Consider the following 17,030-nt stretch of genomic DNA (forward strand, 5'->3'; position numbering starts at 1 on the left):
GTCCGGATGCGTAGTGAGGCGTCTAAGAATCTTCCCAGAGCGCTAAGTGGTTCAGGCAGCGCCAGATGTGACGGGGCCGGATGGGCATTCTGGGAGGACCATCTGGGAGGGAACCACTTTCTCACTGGGGGGAGGGGGGATTGAGGAGGGGGAAGGAGGGGAAGAGGAAGGGAGGGGAGAGAGGTGGAGACGGGGAGAGAGGGAGAGAGGAAAAGACAGAGGAGAGAGGCAGAGACAGAAAAGGGGTGGAGCCCTGCGTCCTGCAGCCTTGCTAACAGCCCATCTCCCCTGCAGACCCCACGCTGTGGACGCAGGAGCACGTGAGGCAGTGGCTGGAGTGGGCGATAAAGGAGTACGGCTTGATGGAGATCGACACATCTTTCTTCCAGAACATGGACGGCAAGGAACTGTGTAAACTGAACAAGGAGGATTTCCTCCGAGCCACCTCCCTCTACAACACGGAAGTGCTATTGTCACACCTCAGCTACCTCAGGGAAAGTAAGTGCCTGGTCCTTTCCCTTTCTGGGCAGCAAAACACCCCCAGAGGCTGCAGCCCAAGTCCCCAGGGCTGGGAGAGAATTCTGCCCAGCCACTCAGGATGAAGACTGGTTCCCACGGAGCCAACCCAGGGAAAGGAGATAGGGTCCCAGGCTGTCGGTTTATGCTGGGCGGATGCTATAGGAGCAGCCCGTCCGGGTGTCAAGTTGCCAAGGTCGCACTGGCTCCCAGAGACCCTGCGAGGGGACTGACCCAGTCCTGCCTTGAGAAGGGAAGGAAAACAAGGAAGGGAGAAAAAGTAGGGAGCTGCAGTCCCGTGGGGTCTGCCAGAGGCAAGTCACACTCTTCCCATGAGAACCACTTTCCAGAAACTACTTTGCCCCAAGCTATAAATAGATGGACACCCTGGCTGGTATTGTCTTGAGTGATGATTTAAAGTTCTACAGTCAACTCTAGATTTACGTTTTTTAATATTTACACGTTAAGTTCCTCTTATTCTTGGGGTCACTCTGGCACCCCCTAACCCACCTTTACCCGCTGTTACCTACACACCCTTCCCAACTAAACAGGAAGTGTAGCAGATGCTACAGGTGGGTTAGGATCTGTTGCAAGCTTTCTCCTGGCAGAGTCAGAAGGCAAAGAGCTTTGGAAAGGGAGAGTTTATGAAAGAAAGTGCACGGTTGTCCACAGGATTTAGCCAATATGAGGCTTCTCTATTGCCAAGCCCCATCAATTTGGTATGAATTTCATCTGATATGAAACATACACATCGGAACAGAATTTTGATAAACGTGCTAATAACCTCAGCCTTAACTCTTCACCAGACATACAGGTGGTATATCGGTGACCCCAAGTACCGAAGGACTGTTCTGTGGCCAGAAAAGATGGTCCTAAGATGGGGAAGTTGAAGCTACAGGAAGACAGTTGTGGATTCATTCTACAAGGGGGCTTTCTAACAGTCAGTCCTGCCCAAAGATCCACTGGCAGCCTCAGGGTGCAGTGTTTGCTCTCCGTGGCTGCTGGGAATCTTGCAGGAGTTCAGCTTCGGAAAGAAGGAGGTTGATGATTTTAAAGCCCCTTTAAAGCTGAGATCCTTGGACAGTGCCCACGGGCCGCTTTCCCTGGTCTCCTGGGTCTGGGTTAGTTAGTTCTTCATCTGTGTTCCGTTGTTCGGTGGGTCTTCAGCTCACCGTTCCTGTAATCTTCTGTCTCCTTCTGCAACAGTGTACTCTGTGGGGTAGGGGCAACACACTCTGGGTGTAAAAATGAAAAAATTTGAAAATGCCTTCAGAAGTTTCCACTGGTGCCTCTGGGCTCCCCAGTCACCCTCCGAGGCGTCTGGTAAGCAGTGGGATTGTGTGGGTGATGCAGTGTATGTTAACACCAAAGAAATGACCTCATGTCTGAGTCTTGCTGCAACATGAGGTCAGCCCAAGAAATGACAATTTCAAAAACGGGGGCAGTTTTCCACCCAGTTTTTCTGAGCTTTGGAGAATGAGCATTTTTCTAACAATCTGTATTTCTTTAAGTGTTTATAGAATTTTTTTAGAAAGGATCTTTGCACAGAGTCCTGCAGTAATGCTAGCTGGGCAGGGCAGGAGGTGGAAGTGGGCACACAGAAGCTGGGCATGAGAAGGAGAGACCAGCAAAGCGAAAACGCTGACCAATTCTGCCTTTCTGCCCCTCCTGGTGTCATAAGGCGGGAGGTCCGGGAATCACTTTGTGGGAGAAGAGATGGTCAGCAGTGTGGGCAGCGAGCTTGGAGCACTTAAAGGGCCCAGTTTTCAGATGCCCTTGTTGAGGGAATGTTCTAGCACGTTCTGACTGATGTGGGGAGGGCCCATTCATGCCCTGTGATCCCAGGCCCTGCTTTCTGGCGGGTCCATAAACAACTGGAGTCCCCGCTGGGACTTCCTCTCACAGAAGACTCCAAGCCACAGATCCTGAAGCAACCTATGCTCGGAAGGCCAAGGAATCTCATAAGGTGGTCGTGGGTAACTGTTGAGGAGGCTTTCTATCGGAGGAGAACAGATAAGAAAGAGCAAAGGAATAAGCAGGCTGGGAAGAAGTGGACGCCAGAGGGTTGGGTTTGTGGGTATATGTAGCAGGGCACGAAAAAGGGTGGATTTCTTCTCTTCGTTCTTTCTAAGAGTATTTGTAGACATTAAGGAAGATGCCCCCAAAGCAATAATAATATGAAGTTTCCAGAAAGGAGCTTATTAGCGGAGCAAATTTCCAGAGTTGAGTGGAGATGAACAAAGCACATACATGATACAATGTTGAGCGCAACAGCAAAAGATAAAGGGGTCTGAGCAACGATGCAAGACCATGTCTGCCTGCAAAAGCAAAAATTAAAATACTTGTATTAAGGTTCAAAAACACTTGCCCCAGCATAGTGTTGTACTACTCTAGAGGCCTTTTGAGGAACCTAGACTTAAAATGATCTGCTATCATGGAAACAGTTTTTGATTCATGCCTCTTGTTAATTGGAGTCCACTTTCAGCTGCAGCCTCTGAGACCCCTGGTTGTGGGGAGGGGGATCCACTGAGACGCCTGCAGGAGGTCACGTGCGTGGTGGCTGTCTGCTCTCAGGACTGCTGGGAGCCCCGCAAGGCCCACCAACTTGCCTTCAAGAGCTGTATTGTTTTTCCAGACTTACTTCCAGCGGATGTTTTGTGTGGAGGCAGGGAGGCCAGGGCTCTGGGGAGAGGTTGGGGCAGCTGAGTTGAGGCCGGGAAAAGGGTGCTAATGCCTCTTGCATTGTCATCTGTCCTTTCGTGGAGGAGGGGTGGCGTTCAAACAGTTCCACTTTGGCAAGAAGTGGAAGGAAAAGAGCTGAGCTCCTCAGCACAGAGGGAGGAAGTGCAGTGGGGCTAAGGAGAGTGGATAGAAGAGAACTGGAGCCCGTCTAACTTAGCCCCGGGTCAGAAGACTGCAAGGCAGCTGCGCCTCTCTAGAGGCGTCCGAGCTTTCTGGACTTTAGTAGAAAAAAGGACATGGTAGGATTAAGAAGCTCTGACACCAAATTTACACTTTCACCAAAGGTGCTCGAGTATTTATTCGGGTTGTCAGGACAGGAGCTATCCTTTCAAATTTTAAAAACCAAACTTCAAATTAAAAATGTATTTTCCAGGGTGGAGAAGAAATAACAGTGTCCTGAGCCCCCATGTCTGGCGTGCTAGGATTTACCTGGCCTGCCTGGAGGCTCCTGTTCTCCATACCCTGGCTTTTCAGCTGGCCCAGACAGAGTGACTGTACCCTATACCATTCCTCTGGAAAGTCACCCGCACTTGAAATGGGAGGAGGACAGTGGGGGCCGGGTCTGGGCAGATGCCCACAGTTCTTTGGATCATTCTGGAGTCTCCTGGGGACACCCGGGCTCAGGCTGCATCTGCCCAGGTGTCATTCACTTTACGGGACAGACAGGATGCCCCCTTGTGGACACCATGGACAACTAATTATAAATCCCCATTTTAAAGCCAAAGCAAATGAGGCCTGGAGTGCTTCGGAAATTGGTTCAGCCGTGCCCAGCCCCTGGAGAGCAGCCTGGTGTCTGAGACCCAGGCCTCCTAAGGCCCGGGGTGCAGCTATGCCCACAGCCTCACGCTCTGAGGGCAGAGGCCAGGCTGCACTGGGCCACCTGGTCTTTCCCTCCCCTGCTGTGGAATTAGCCTCACGCCCCTGGGGCTCCTGTGTGGAGGGCCAGGCCGCTTTCCCCACAGCATTTTCTGTTTTCATTTGTACCCAGAGATAAATGCTTTCTGAAAACTTCCCTCTCGCCTCCTGGAATGAGACCGATTAAGCCAAACCTATCTGCAGGCCAACTCTGCCCTTTTCTCTTCCGCGCAGCGCCCCATACTCTGGACCCGACGGGCGGCCCCATCAGTATCTCATGCAGGCAGAGGCCGTATTTACAGTCTCGGGCTGCGGGAAATGAGATTGGGTGTCACAAGGCAAGATTGGGACGGACCTCAAAGGAAGTGGGAGCTGTCCCCAAACGGCAGTTCAGACCCAGGGCCGCTGGGGGGAGTTTGGGGTTTCTGGGAGCCCAAAAGGTCCTGGGTGGGGTGGCCAGAGGCAGAAGGAAAGAGCCTTTGTTCATTTTACAGAAAGTTGTGTTCGATCTGTCTGTCTGCGTCTGACCCGTGAAAAATGCTAAGAAAATGCCTTTGGAAATAGTGACAGCGCTAGAGAAATGAAATCTATTGGGTGACAGGGAGACCACAGCAAAGGTATCTATCTTGATTCCCATTTTTAATTTAAACATAATGGAAAACACATTTTGCGTTTTGTGGTGTCCCCACCGGCTGCCTCAGATGTTCCAGCAAAGGTGATGGCTCCGGGCAATTAAGCCAGTGAAGTATTATCCCTTCCAGGCCAGGTCTGACAGGTGAAGCAGAACAAAAGGCCAGATTTCCCGGGACTCAGTCGTCAGCCAGGCCTGTTGTTCAGAACACAGATCCTCAAGAGGGAAGAGATATGGGAACATATGTATATGTATAACTGAGTCACTTTGTTATAAAGCAGAAACTAACACGCCATTATAAAACAATTATACTCCAATAAAGATGTAAAAAAAAAAAAAAAAGAACAGAGAGCCTCCTTCCTCCTCCCTGCCCACCAGCACCCTCCAGCCAGAGCCATTGATGGCAGTGCAGAGAAAAGGAAGCCCGGCTTCAGGAGGCTGGCAGTGGGGCTGGCGAGGTGTCTGCAAGGCAGGAGACAAGGCTTTGGCGCTCAGACGGCCGTTGTCTCGTCTGCAGGTGCCCCAGAGGAAGACCAGGTCCGCTCGTGGGAATGTGGAGCTGGAGAAAGCCCGATTGCTGGGCTCCACCCACACCTGCAAGCTTCACTCTGTTCATTTCCATCCTCTTTCAGATCCCAAATACTGTACCAGTGACGGATGGACACGACAATGGGAAATTATTCTGTCTTTGTGCTTTCACATTGGGGAGCCTATTCCATTCTCAGCAGCAGCTGCTCCATGCTTTTCAGGGCCCCAAATACATAGATACACATAGAAGCCCTCATGCGTATGTAAATACATAAACAGATAAGGCAACAAACTTTTTTTTTTTTTTTTTTTTTTGCTGTACGCGGGCCTCTCACTGTTGTGGCCTCTCCCGTTGCAAAGCACAGGCTCTGGACGCGCAGGCTCAGCGGTCATGGCTCACGGGCCCAGCCGCTCCGCGGCATGTGGGATCTTCCCGGACTGGGGCACAAACCCGTGTCCCCTGCATCGGCAGGCGGACTCTCAACCACTGCGCCACCAGGGAAGCCTGCAACAAACGTTTTAATTAAAGTATCACATAGAGAGAAGTGCAAAAATCATAAATGCACAAGTCAAGGAATTATCACAGAGTGAATCCACTCACTCATATGAGTCCCTCCAGGTCAAGGGGGATACTAGAAGCCCCTGTGTGCCCCCCTCCATCACCCCCACTTCCTCCCCAAAGGCAGCCACTGTCTTGATTCCAACACCATAGGTGAGTGTTGTCTGTTTCTTCAATTTAGCCTGGAAGCCGCAGTGTCTGCTGGGCAGAGAGCAGATTTTGTAGATAGACCGGAATGGGCACCCTGCCTCCTAGGCTTTCTGGCTGTGTGATCCTGGGCAAATTACTTGACTTCTCTGAACGTTGATTTCATCATCTGCGTGAGAATTAAGTGAGCAAATAGACAGAAAGCATCCGGCGCACGACGACAAGCATCCCGAGAGTGTTGGCTTCCCTCTTAGCATCACAGCCTGTTTCCTCTGACAAGGTGGTGTTCGCCCCACGCAGAAGGTGCCTCAAAGAAGGAGAGAGAGATATCCAAAGCCACAGAGTGAGAGGTCAGGCTCCAGGGAGGACCTTCTTGCATCTGAACAAATTCCTTTAAGGAAAGAGTGTGCCTTGCCACTCTCTGTAGCCTGAGGAACTGGTTAAGTAAAAAATGGGAGGAGAGAAGGGAAAGTTGGTCCCTTGGGAAGGAGGTCAGACACCCCCAAATCAGCCCCTCCACAGGGAAGGCAGCTTCTCCTTCTAGGAGTGAAACTTGAACCAAGAACAGTCTTCAGGGCAAAATCCTTCTCCTAGGTTACCATGAAATATGTATTTCATGCAAGCTTTGCAGAGGTCAAACGACCCTTCCTCTTGGCTTTCTGGGAGTTTCCTCTGGAATTCACGTGTGCCCAAAGAAGAACTTTCACCGAGGGGGAAATTTAATAAGTGCGGTTTATCTAAGCTTCGTGCTCTCAGCTACATCTGCACTAATGACTCAGGCAGTTCGGTCCTCCAAGACCATCATTTTTCTTTATTTGCTCCAGCCGTGAGGTTTCCGCCTGAGGCCGAGAATGTCAGGGACAGAGAGGCAGACATTCTTGGTCTTACTCCAGAGACTGTTTTCTCTTCCCTTGGAACGCTTGTTTCCATTTCTTAACCTCCTTCCAGTCACGGAGGATTATTTCTTATTGCAGCAGAACCCATGCATAACTCTAATTCCAGAGAACAAGGCAAATGCCCAGCAAGCTCTTTTATAAAGAGTTTATTGTGTGTCATCGTGGTGTCTGTGGGAGAAAAGATATAAAAGTAGTCGTGATAACACCTAGCGTGTATTGAACATTCATTCTGAGCCGAGGTCTGTTCCGAGCAGTTGTGTGTATTATTTTATTGACACCTCGTAAGAACCTTATTAGGTAGGCGTTATTATTAGCCTGTTTTATGTAGGAGGACCCTATGGCTTAGAGAGATTGGGTAGATTGATGGAGGTCACCAAGCTAGTAAGTGGTAAGAAGCAGGTCTAATTCTAAACTCTCATGTGCATAAAAATTTATATTAAATGAAGTGCAAAAAATCATTTTGTCCTTGATATTTTTGAGAACGGAAGAACCAAACGCATCTGGTTCTCGGCTATTCCAAGCGCGTGACTGCCTCCTTTCTAAAGGTGTCTCCACACGGCCACACTTTGGCATAGAGTTCTCGCAGTACCACCACCACCCCTCTGCTTTTTTTGTCTGGAACTGTTGCAGAGCTGAAAGGAATAGTTGCTCAAGCCCAAAGTCAGTGGTTCTAGACAGTTGGATGACCCTTCCAAAATTCTCTCTTCGTCGTCTGGCCTGGAAGGGCACACAGCTTCTCTGAGGCACGCAACCAAACGCCCACAGCTGGGTGAGGTAAGCCGCTCCACTCCCGTGTCCCTTCCGGGACTTGAGACTAAAAATAGGAGTGTCTGACAGCCCATTCCCTGTTCCAAGCCCTGGCACCCGAGTCCGTCCACTCGGTCCCAGGGAGCAGGCAAAGGATGATTTAGAAAGATTTTTTAGCTTCCAACACCCATGTCAAGCTTATAAAAGCAGATCCCAGCCCTCTTGATCGCACTTCAGAGTTTCCATGGGAGAGCCTCGAGGATGACAAAAATGCCTACGTTTTCCAAAATAAAGCTCTTGGATTTGCTGGAAACAAAGGCACAAGTCTAGTTTTAGGAAAGAAGGGAGAAATTTTTTTTACATGCAACAACAATATAAAAAAGAAAAAACCTAGAAAACGCCCAGACTAAATCTACTAGAAAATGCCCAGACTAGAACTACTTTTAGTGCTTGCTAAAAGTAGTTCTGCATGAACATTTAATTCTAAAAGATCGTATATCAGCGCCCTGCGATGACAGAAAATTCAGTGGCTTATGCCTCACGTTGAGTTGTACTCTCTTAGCTATGCATAAAGGGAGACAAAAGTTACTCCAGGGAGCACTGCCAGCCCTACCCCTTTCCCAGCTCCTAGAACCCCCTTCATCAAGTGTGATGATCCAAGCACCTTGCCCACCTGTAAACCCAAAGGACATCACAGTGGGAAGAAAGTGGCCGGGCTTCTCCTCCAAGGCGTGGCAATACAAGCTACAGTCCAATCTGGCCAGCGCTGGCCCATGGACAAGACAAAACAAAAACAAAGAGGAATGTGCAACAGAGGCCATATTCAGCCCGCAGAGACTAAAATATTTACTATCTGGTCTGTATAAAAAGTTTGCCACCCCGTCTTGTAGTTCAAGGTGAAGAAATCAAGATCCAGACACGGAAAGTCCCTCATTCACGGTCACACGGGAAGTCGGTCGAAGGACCAGGACATAGTGCCCAGCCCTGTGTTCCTGCTGTGACATAGTGTGGGCCCCAAGAACTCTAGAACCTTAAACATGGCTGCTGGGAGGGCTTGTGTGTGTCCTGCCCACGAGCATTCTGTCCTACCTTCCTCGGACCCTAACTCCAGGAAGCTATTACAGTCCTGCATGATTGGTCCCCCAAATGGGTGACATTAACTGTTTCTTTCTCTCAAGGAGTCAGTCATCTGTCCTTCCATCCTTCTCCCTGTCTCCTGCCCTCCCCACTCACTTCTCATCCCATCTCCTAGTCTTGATCTCAGAAGAGTGTCTTGGTTATAACCTGATGCTTTTGCTTCGCCTTTCAGGTTCACTGTTGGCCTATAACACAACCTCCCACACGGACCCGTCCTCACGACTGAATGTCAAAGAAGGTGAGTCTGTTCTCTCACATGTAGAATTGTCCTCATTACCAGCCTGGCACAGTCCACGATGGTAAGACTGCGGTGGGGGAACCTCAGGTGTGTATCCCAACTCTCTTGTCTACTCAGCTTTTCTAGAAGCCTAAGCTGATCCCCCTTACACCGCTCGTTGCAAAAACATGACAAGGTTGTAAAATATCTTGTGATAATTCCATAAAGATGTGACTTGAGGTTGTTACTCCATGAACGAAAGCGTGTTGCTCTTGGAAGGAAACAGATGCTGCTCACTTTCAAAGCCAAAAGGGGGCTTTCTTTATTGAAGGAAATGAAATGAACATTTCAAGGATTCTTGCAATGTCATATTTTCAGGGGGGTGTTGGTAAGAAATTTAAGTGATACAATTCATTTTTAAAGTGGTGATTTGGAGATTTGGTCTAGTTGCTTTGCTTTGGTTGAAAGAGAAAGAAAATGGTCTCAGCAAATGGTTTTCGCCAGGGAGGGTTTTAGCAAACATTACAATACATTTCTCAGCATCTTTATTCATGAAACAACGTTGTGGAGATTTCCTGCTCCAGACACTGTTAGATTCCAGGCATTTAAACAAGTGAATGATTCATGGTACCTGGTTTAAGGGAGAAAAAAAATGTGAGTGAAAAAATTCTGCCTGAGGCAGAAGAAAAATTCCATGGAGGAGGGGCATTTTGAGTGGGGCCTTGAAGGATGAGTAGGAGAATGAGGGGCACTCTCTTCCTTGGCTCTCTCTCCTTCAGTACTTTTTCTTTAAGGCACACCTGCTGCATAGAATGAATGAAGGCAGAAGTTTTCAGTATTGGTTGCATGGAGTTAGCACAGCATAATATTTCAGAGAAACATAAAGCTCTTCTACGGGAAGAATCTTAGAGACGTTTGGTTCAAAACTGTCTTGGGTTATGGAGGAAACAGAGACCCAGTGAGCCTGGGTGTCTTAACCAAGTTCACACCTTCGATCACATTAGACTTCCTGTTTCCTGTTAACAATTTATAATCAGATGATGACCAGACAATTCTGTAGAGGAAAACTTCAACATAATGAATATGTTTGTAAACTTTCCTGGTTTTCTGTGACTTTCTTCACCTCCTACCCCACCCTGGGCCAGTCCCTGCTACTGTTTTCTTTCGAAGTCAGAGTTATTGGCTTTTGCCATAAAAAATCTGAAGTCATATTGACTCATCATACAGTCCAAGCCACATTTTATTAGGTGACCCATTTACCATCATGTTGCAAACGTCCATGAGAGACAAAATGTATTACAGTGTCAAACATATTAGATTGAGGTCAGAGCACCTCTGGTTTACTTTGGGGAAATCACTTCATGCCCTGAGCCTCAGTTTCCTGTCCAATAAAAGGGCCAAACTAAACCAGTAAGAGTCACCGCTGACTGTCGAGCTCTTGGCTGCTGCAGGTGAGGGTCTGCTCTCGTCCAGGGCCCCTCTGCACTATCTGGTTCACTTACTGAACTTCGTTTCATCTGCAGATAGGGATCCACGGCTTGGAAGGAAGGAGGGAGAGAAGGAAGAAGGGAGGGAGGAAGGCAGGCAGGAGGTCCCTGAAAGCTCCTCCAGTTCTGCAGGCTGGGACCTGCTAACACCACCAGGATTAAACAGGGAGACTCTGGGGGCAGAACCAATGAGAGAATATCTGATATTGGACTTAAAATACAGGTTTTCGTTAAGAAGCAAGTTTGTCTGGGTTGAACTGTGCTGATAAACGATTCATTACTCCTCCAGGGGTCCTAGCTTTCAGCCTCTCCTCTACCTGCACTGCTGTTCCTTCCCTCAGTCCTTTTGTGAGTTTGTAATGCCACGCTGGGCTCTTTGGGGCTTTTGCAGGAGGTGCCTCTCTTCTGAAATGAATGAACCGCAGTATCCAGGCAAGCGCACACTGCAAAGCCCTCAGTCAGGTGGTGCCGGGCATTTATCTCCCAGCATCGGCCCTGGCCTCCAGAAACAGTTACGTCTGTGCTTTGCAGGTGCAGCTTTTGTCCCCAGTAAAGCTTTCCACTTGAGCTGTCTTGCTGCTCTGTCGCCTTCCCCCTCCTGAGGTGGTCTGGATCTGTCTAAACGGCCCATCGTCCACAAAACAAAGTACATTAGCAAGACAAAGCTAGCCAGGCTCCTCTCTCCCTGCTTTTCACCCTCCTTCCCACCTCTCTCTTCTTCTTTTCTCTAATAGCTATCTTGGGTTCTTAAAATATTAAATGGAAAAATAAAGAGAAGACGTCATGCAACCTTAGCTCCGTCTTGTTTGAATAAGGCACACACACAGCCTCAAACAAACCCAGAGTCCAACAAGAGGACCAGAGCTCTGTGTGTGTGTGTGTGTGTGTGTGTGTGCATGAGTGTACGTGTTTATCTCACAAAGGACAGGTGCTGGCATCAAGCACAAAAGAAAGAAGTTGAAGAGGTAAATGCTTCTATGAATGATTCTTCAATGTGCTTATCAAATGAGTATGCCTTTTTACTTTAAAATGGCATAATCATCCTTCCAGCTTGTCTCTCGAAAACAATTGCACTCTCTAAGGGTTATTGATGCCCAAGAAGTAAGGCTAGATTTTAAAAATTAATTTGTAGCAGTTTTTAAGCTTTTTCTAAAATTAAATATTCTATGGTCACAGATTGGACCCAGCTAGAACAATTATGCTCTCTCCACCTGATACCAAGGCTAATGCACTTAAGAAAATAAATTAGAATGGAAGCAACTGCTACCCATTTTCAATGCAGCCACCACTGTCCTAGGTATAGGATTCTGCAATGCCTCAGACACTTTCACGTGCTTTGCCTCTGCTTTTAAGCCCAGCAACATCCCCGAGAAGTAGATTGAATTAGCCCCATTTTTCAGACAGGGAAAGTGAGGTTCAGGACTATTAAATGGCTCCCTGAAGGGCACACAGCTATTCAACAGCAGAACAAGGATTCAAGCCCAGGGTGTAGGATTCAAAATCCCTTACTTCGGATAGTCTCCCTGACAAACACAGACTTTCCCTTCTAGCTGCCTTTTCATGAAAGCAATACCTTGCCTAAATGTCATGTGGGTGGAGATGTGAATTTTTTCCATTATTTTTCTCTGTCCCTGCAGTTTTTCTACTATCATCTCCATCCACATCCCTGCACTATCCTCTCTTCCCAAAGATGAATTCATACGTAACCCCTGCTTGGCACTCCCCTCTATTCCTAACTGCACAGAGAATGAGCTGGAGAGCTTTTTAAAATTACTGATGCCCTAGGAAAACACTGTATGACTCCACTCATAGGAGGGACCATAAGTGGGCAGATTCATAGAGACCAGAAAAGTAGAATGATGGTTGCCAGGGGCTGGAAGGAGGGAAGAATGGGGAGTTATTGTTTAATGGGCCCAGCGTTTCAGTTTGGAAAGATGAAAGAGTTCTGATGGTGACGGCTGTCCAACGTGAATTCCTTAATGCCACTGAAATGTACCCTGGAAGATGGTCAAAATGGTAAATTCTATGTGATGTATGTTTTACCACAATAAAAACTGCAAAAACACATGAAAAGATCTCAACATCGCTAATTATTAGAGAAATGCAAATCAAAACTACAATGAGGCATCACCTCACAGCAGTCTGAATGGCCATCATCAAAAAGCCTACAAATCATAAATGCTGGAGAGGGTGTGGAGAAAAGGGAACCCTCCTATACGGTTGGTGGGAATGCAGATTGATGCAGCCACTGTGGAAAACAGGATGGAGATTCCTTAAAAAACTAAAAATAGAACTACCATATGATCCAGCAATCCACTCCCAGGCATATATCCAGTAAAGACAAAAACGCTAATTTGAAAAGATACATGCACCCCAATGTTCATAGCAGCACTAGCTATAGTAGCCAAGACAGGGAAGCACCCCAAGGGTCCATCAACAGATGAATGGATGAAGAAGATGTGGTACATACATACAATGGAATATTACTCAGCCATAAAAAAGAATAAAATAATGTCATTTGAAGCAACATGGATGGACCTAGAGATTATCAAGCTAAGTGAGGTAAATCAGTCAAAGAAAGACAAATATCATATGATACCACTTATGTGTAGAATCTAAAAAATAATACAAATGAATCTATTTACAAAACAGAAACAGATTCAGACACAGAAAACAAACTTATGGTTACCAAAGGGGAAAGGGATGGGGGAAGGGATAAATTAGGAGTATGGGATTAACAGATACACACCACTATGTATAAAATAGCAACAAGGATTTACTGTATAATACAGGGAGATATATATATATATATATATATATGAAAAAAATACAACAGAAGTAAAAATAATAAATGTTTTAAAATACTGATGCCAAGGTCCCAAACACAACCAACTGCTTCAGAATCTCTAGGAGTTGGGCACTGGGAATTTTTTCAAGCTCTCTCCGTTACTCTTAAACCTGCAGCCAAGATTGAGCACAGCAGACAGGAACCAGGAAGAGGAAAGGGAGACCCATCTCAGAGCCACCCAGGTTGTCTTGGAGACACACTGGGCGGTTGATCTTCATCTTTCCTGGCCCCAAATTGACCTAGAAAAGGCAGAGCAGGACCTCATGTTATACTAATGGAAGAGAAGGTTGAACTGACCACTGGATTATTAGTTCTTTTTCCTCCTTGTCATTGATGAGGTTATAATTTTTATTGATATTGATTCCGACAGCTTTACATGAGTCCATCACTTCAGCTCTCAGAAATCCCATTCTTTTTTTTTTTTTTTTTTTTTTTTTTGCGGTATGCGGGCCTCTCACCGCTGTGGCCTCTCCCACCGCGGAGCACAGGCTCCGGACATGCAGGCCCAGCGGCCATGGCTCACGGGCCCAGCCACTCTGCGGCATGTGGGATCCTCCCGGACCGGGGCACGAACCCGCGTCCCCCGCATCGGCAGGCGGACTCCCAACCACTGCGCCACCAGGGAAGCCCCAGAAATCCCATTCTTATATGTTCTCATCGTGTGTATCTAAATAGTAATTGGGATTGGTGTTGGTTACCTGATTTTATCCGGAGAGCACTGGGGTTCTAGAAGTTAAACGGCCGTTCCAAGTATTGGGTTGGCCAAAAAGTTCGTTCGGTTAATGAATACATTGTTCAATAAAGTTCTTGGTGAAAATGAAAGATGTGTCTTATTTTTGCTTAAAACTGAACGAACTTTTTGGCCAACCCAATACGTAGGAGTCCCGGGGCCAGGACTGAGGATTCTCTAAACCTCGAGCTCCGACCTCCATGCCCAGGGACGAGTGTGTCCACCCGGGATGCAGGTCAGAGCTCCACCGTGTTTCTGGGCGGCCTCGCCCTGGGCCCTGCCAGCGCATCCCCTGGACGGGCAGCAGTGATCTGCTTCAGAGCTGCTTTGCACCCTAAACCCTCATTTCCTTAGCTCCTTGTGCTGGATCTGTTTAAATACCTCTGAGTCTCCAAAAGTCAGAGGATACTGAACTCCTTGTTTATTAACTCCTGAAACTCATAAACCGGCCCGTGGAGGCTGAGCCTCTAGCCCCCGCCCGGGAAGCCTTTCAGGACCCGCTGTGAAATGCAAACCACTCCTCCACGCAGGTCGCCTGCGGCCGGGGGTACAGCCCTGGCCTGCAGTCACCTGGGCTAATGGATAAAAAGTCTGTCTTCTTGCACGCTAAGTGTGGGAGAGAGTGGGGGAGAAACCACCTTTCCATGTCCTTCAGAGTGAAATGCCTAACCGGTGCTGAAGATTATGCTAATGAGAGCCCTGCTTCTCTCAAGGAGATTTCCAGATGGCCGGACCTGTGCACATAGCCGGGACCACGGCTCTGCAGCTCCTCACTGTCTGCCAGGTGTTTGCACATCTATTACGTTGCTTGCGCCCCTCACGATCCCCGTGAGCTGGCAGGGCTGATATTATTTTTATCCCCGTTCTGTAGATAATGGAAACAAGGCACAGAGATAACAGGGTCCATTTGAAGTCACCCAGGTCTTAGGACAGAGCAGGACTCCAACGTAGGTCTTGCTGTTCACTCCTCCTTCCAGGCTGCTTCTCACCTCATCATCTCAACATATTTCATTCAAGCATCTGACATCTTTTTAAAAAATTTATCTTATTGAAGTATAATTGATTTACAATGTTGTGTTCATTTCTGCTGCACAGCAAAGTGACTCAGTTATACATGTATATGCAATCTTTTTCATCTTCTTTTCCATTATGGTTCATCACAGGATATTGAATATAGTTCCTTGGGCTATACAGTAGGACCTTGTGGTTTATCCATTCTCTATATAATAGTTTGCATCAAGCATCTAACAAACATCTTAAACCTTCTTTAATTAATGCTCTCCATTTCCCCAAGGCAGGTATTTATCTCATTTCTCAGCCTTAGAGCATATTGGTTCAAAACCCAGGTTCTGGACTCAAATAGGCTGTGTGACTTTAGTCAAGTCACTTACTTTTTTCCACCTCAGTTTCCTCACATATAGAATGAGGACAATCCTAGTGCCCCTTCAAGAGTGATATTATACTTATAAATCACTTACCAGGGTATCTGATGCACCGGTAAGTACACAATATGTTTGCTCCATGGATTACAGTAGTAATTAGGATTTTAGCACAAAATCATTAGAATGTTCTTGAGGGTTTACCACATGCTGACACTACGCCCAGGGTTATGAAAGACACCATATCAGATGGCGTGGTAACACCATAGATGAGATGGCCAAGTTGTTTAAAATCTTATTTGGGAGATTCACATATGGAACGATTAAGGAATAATATGAAGCTGCATATAATCAAATAGAAAAATGCATGTGACCTACAAGAAGTTCCCTAAGAGAAGTGAAGAGATGAAAAATCATTAAATGTTAAAGTGGACCATCCACTCCAAACCTTTCATGGAACACAGGCGATAGGAGGCCAGGGAAGGCGTGGGTCCCCCCAAGACCACACAGGAAGGGAAGAGCTTCTCTCAGGACCTTAGTCAGGACTCGTGCCCTCCTCCACCCCGTTCACGCATCTCTTCATTTATTAAGAACCTACCATGTATAGGACGCTAGGCTGAGCCTCAGAAACGTGGTACCCAGCCAGCTACCCTCAAGAGGATGTAGTCAGAGATACAGATGGGCCTGTAAGTCAGTGCTGTGTATTGGCTATGGCTGCTACAGCGCCACCTCTCGCCACCTTCCCCTGCATTTTCATCGCCTATGGGGTGTCCTTGATGATTTAATGATAGAGGTCGTAGTGAAAGATGGGAGGCCTCTGGAAGGACCCAGCACGGTGGTGCTGGAAATGGGTATCGAATGAAGGGAAGGTGGGCATCAAAGACCCAGCATGTCGGGGTCTATCCTGTGCGGGGGTTGCGTGTGCTCAGGCTGGGTTTGGGGGATGGGACCAGGTGGGCTCCCGTGGGTATACCTGAGTGTGCCCCCCGGGAACACCGGGGCCCAGGTGTGTGACGTGAGCACGATGGGGGAGCCTTGGGTGGGACTCTTAGTGGTTTACACGAAACCGAAAGACGGGTATAGTGTCACTGTGTGACAGGAAGCTCAGCAAAGGAGCCAGGGATTTGCTTCGAAATAGTCAGGGCAGGGAGGGGACACGGGTGGGGGGAGAGCTGAAGTCAGGTTGACCATGAGTTCATGCTTGTTAAAGCCGAAGGGCCCTTCGGGGTGCAGTAGACTTTTCTCTCTGCTTTCCTACATCTTCAAAATTTTCCATGATTTAAAAGATGCCCCGAGAAGTTTTGCTTTGATAGAGAAAATGTAGATGCGTGCAGAATATGGATTCCTGTGCCCTGTGTGTGTGGCAGTGAACAAGGGTGGCAGGTTGGGGGCCCAGCGTGGGGGGTGGGCTCGACGCAGCAGCCTGAGTCAGGGTCTCAGGGGGTGAGCGTGTGTTTGGCGGGGCCTCGGGCCGCGTGCATATTGCCCTGTGTGGGATGGCCAGTGCGGGTTGGTCTGGAACACGTGTGCCTGAGGAAAAGGCCTGTAATGCTGTGAGGTAATCGCCTGTTATTTTTAGGGAGTAAATAACATCTCTCATGGAGCAGGTTA

The 17,030-nt window shown here is 47.8% G+C and overlaps 1 protein-coding gene across 1 annotated transcript in view; it reads left to right on the forward strand.

Moving 5' to 3' along the window:
- The window catches only part of FLI1 (Fli-1 proto-oncogene, ETS transcription factor), a 114,961-nt gene that overhangs the window by 75,785 nt on the left and 22,146 nt on the right, over window positions 1-17,030 (forward strand). Inside the window, exons 4-5 of the mRNA XM_060104844.1 lie at window positions 295-498; window positions 8,931-8,996. Coding sequence (XP_059960827.1) covers window positions 295-498; window positions 8,931-8,996 — 270 coding nt within the window. The remainder of the gene's footprint in view (window positions 1-294; window positions 499-8,930; window positions 8,997-17,030) is intronic.

Source organism: Mesoplodon densirostris, chromosome 7 (genome assembly GCF_025265405.1).
Source record: "Mesoplodon densirostris isolate mMesDen1 chromosome 7, mMesDen1 primary haplotype, whole genome shotgun sequence".
Taxonomy (NCBI): domain Eukaryota; kingdom Metazoa; phylum Chordata; class Mammalia; order Artiodactyla; family Ziphiidae; genus Mesoplodon; species Mesoplodon densirostris.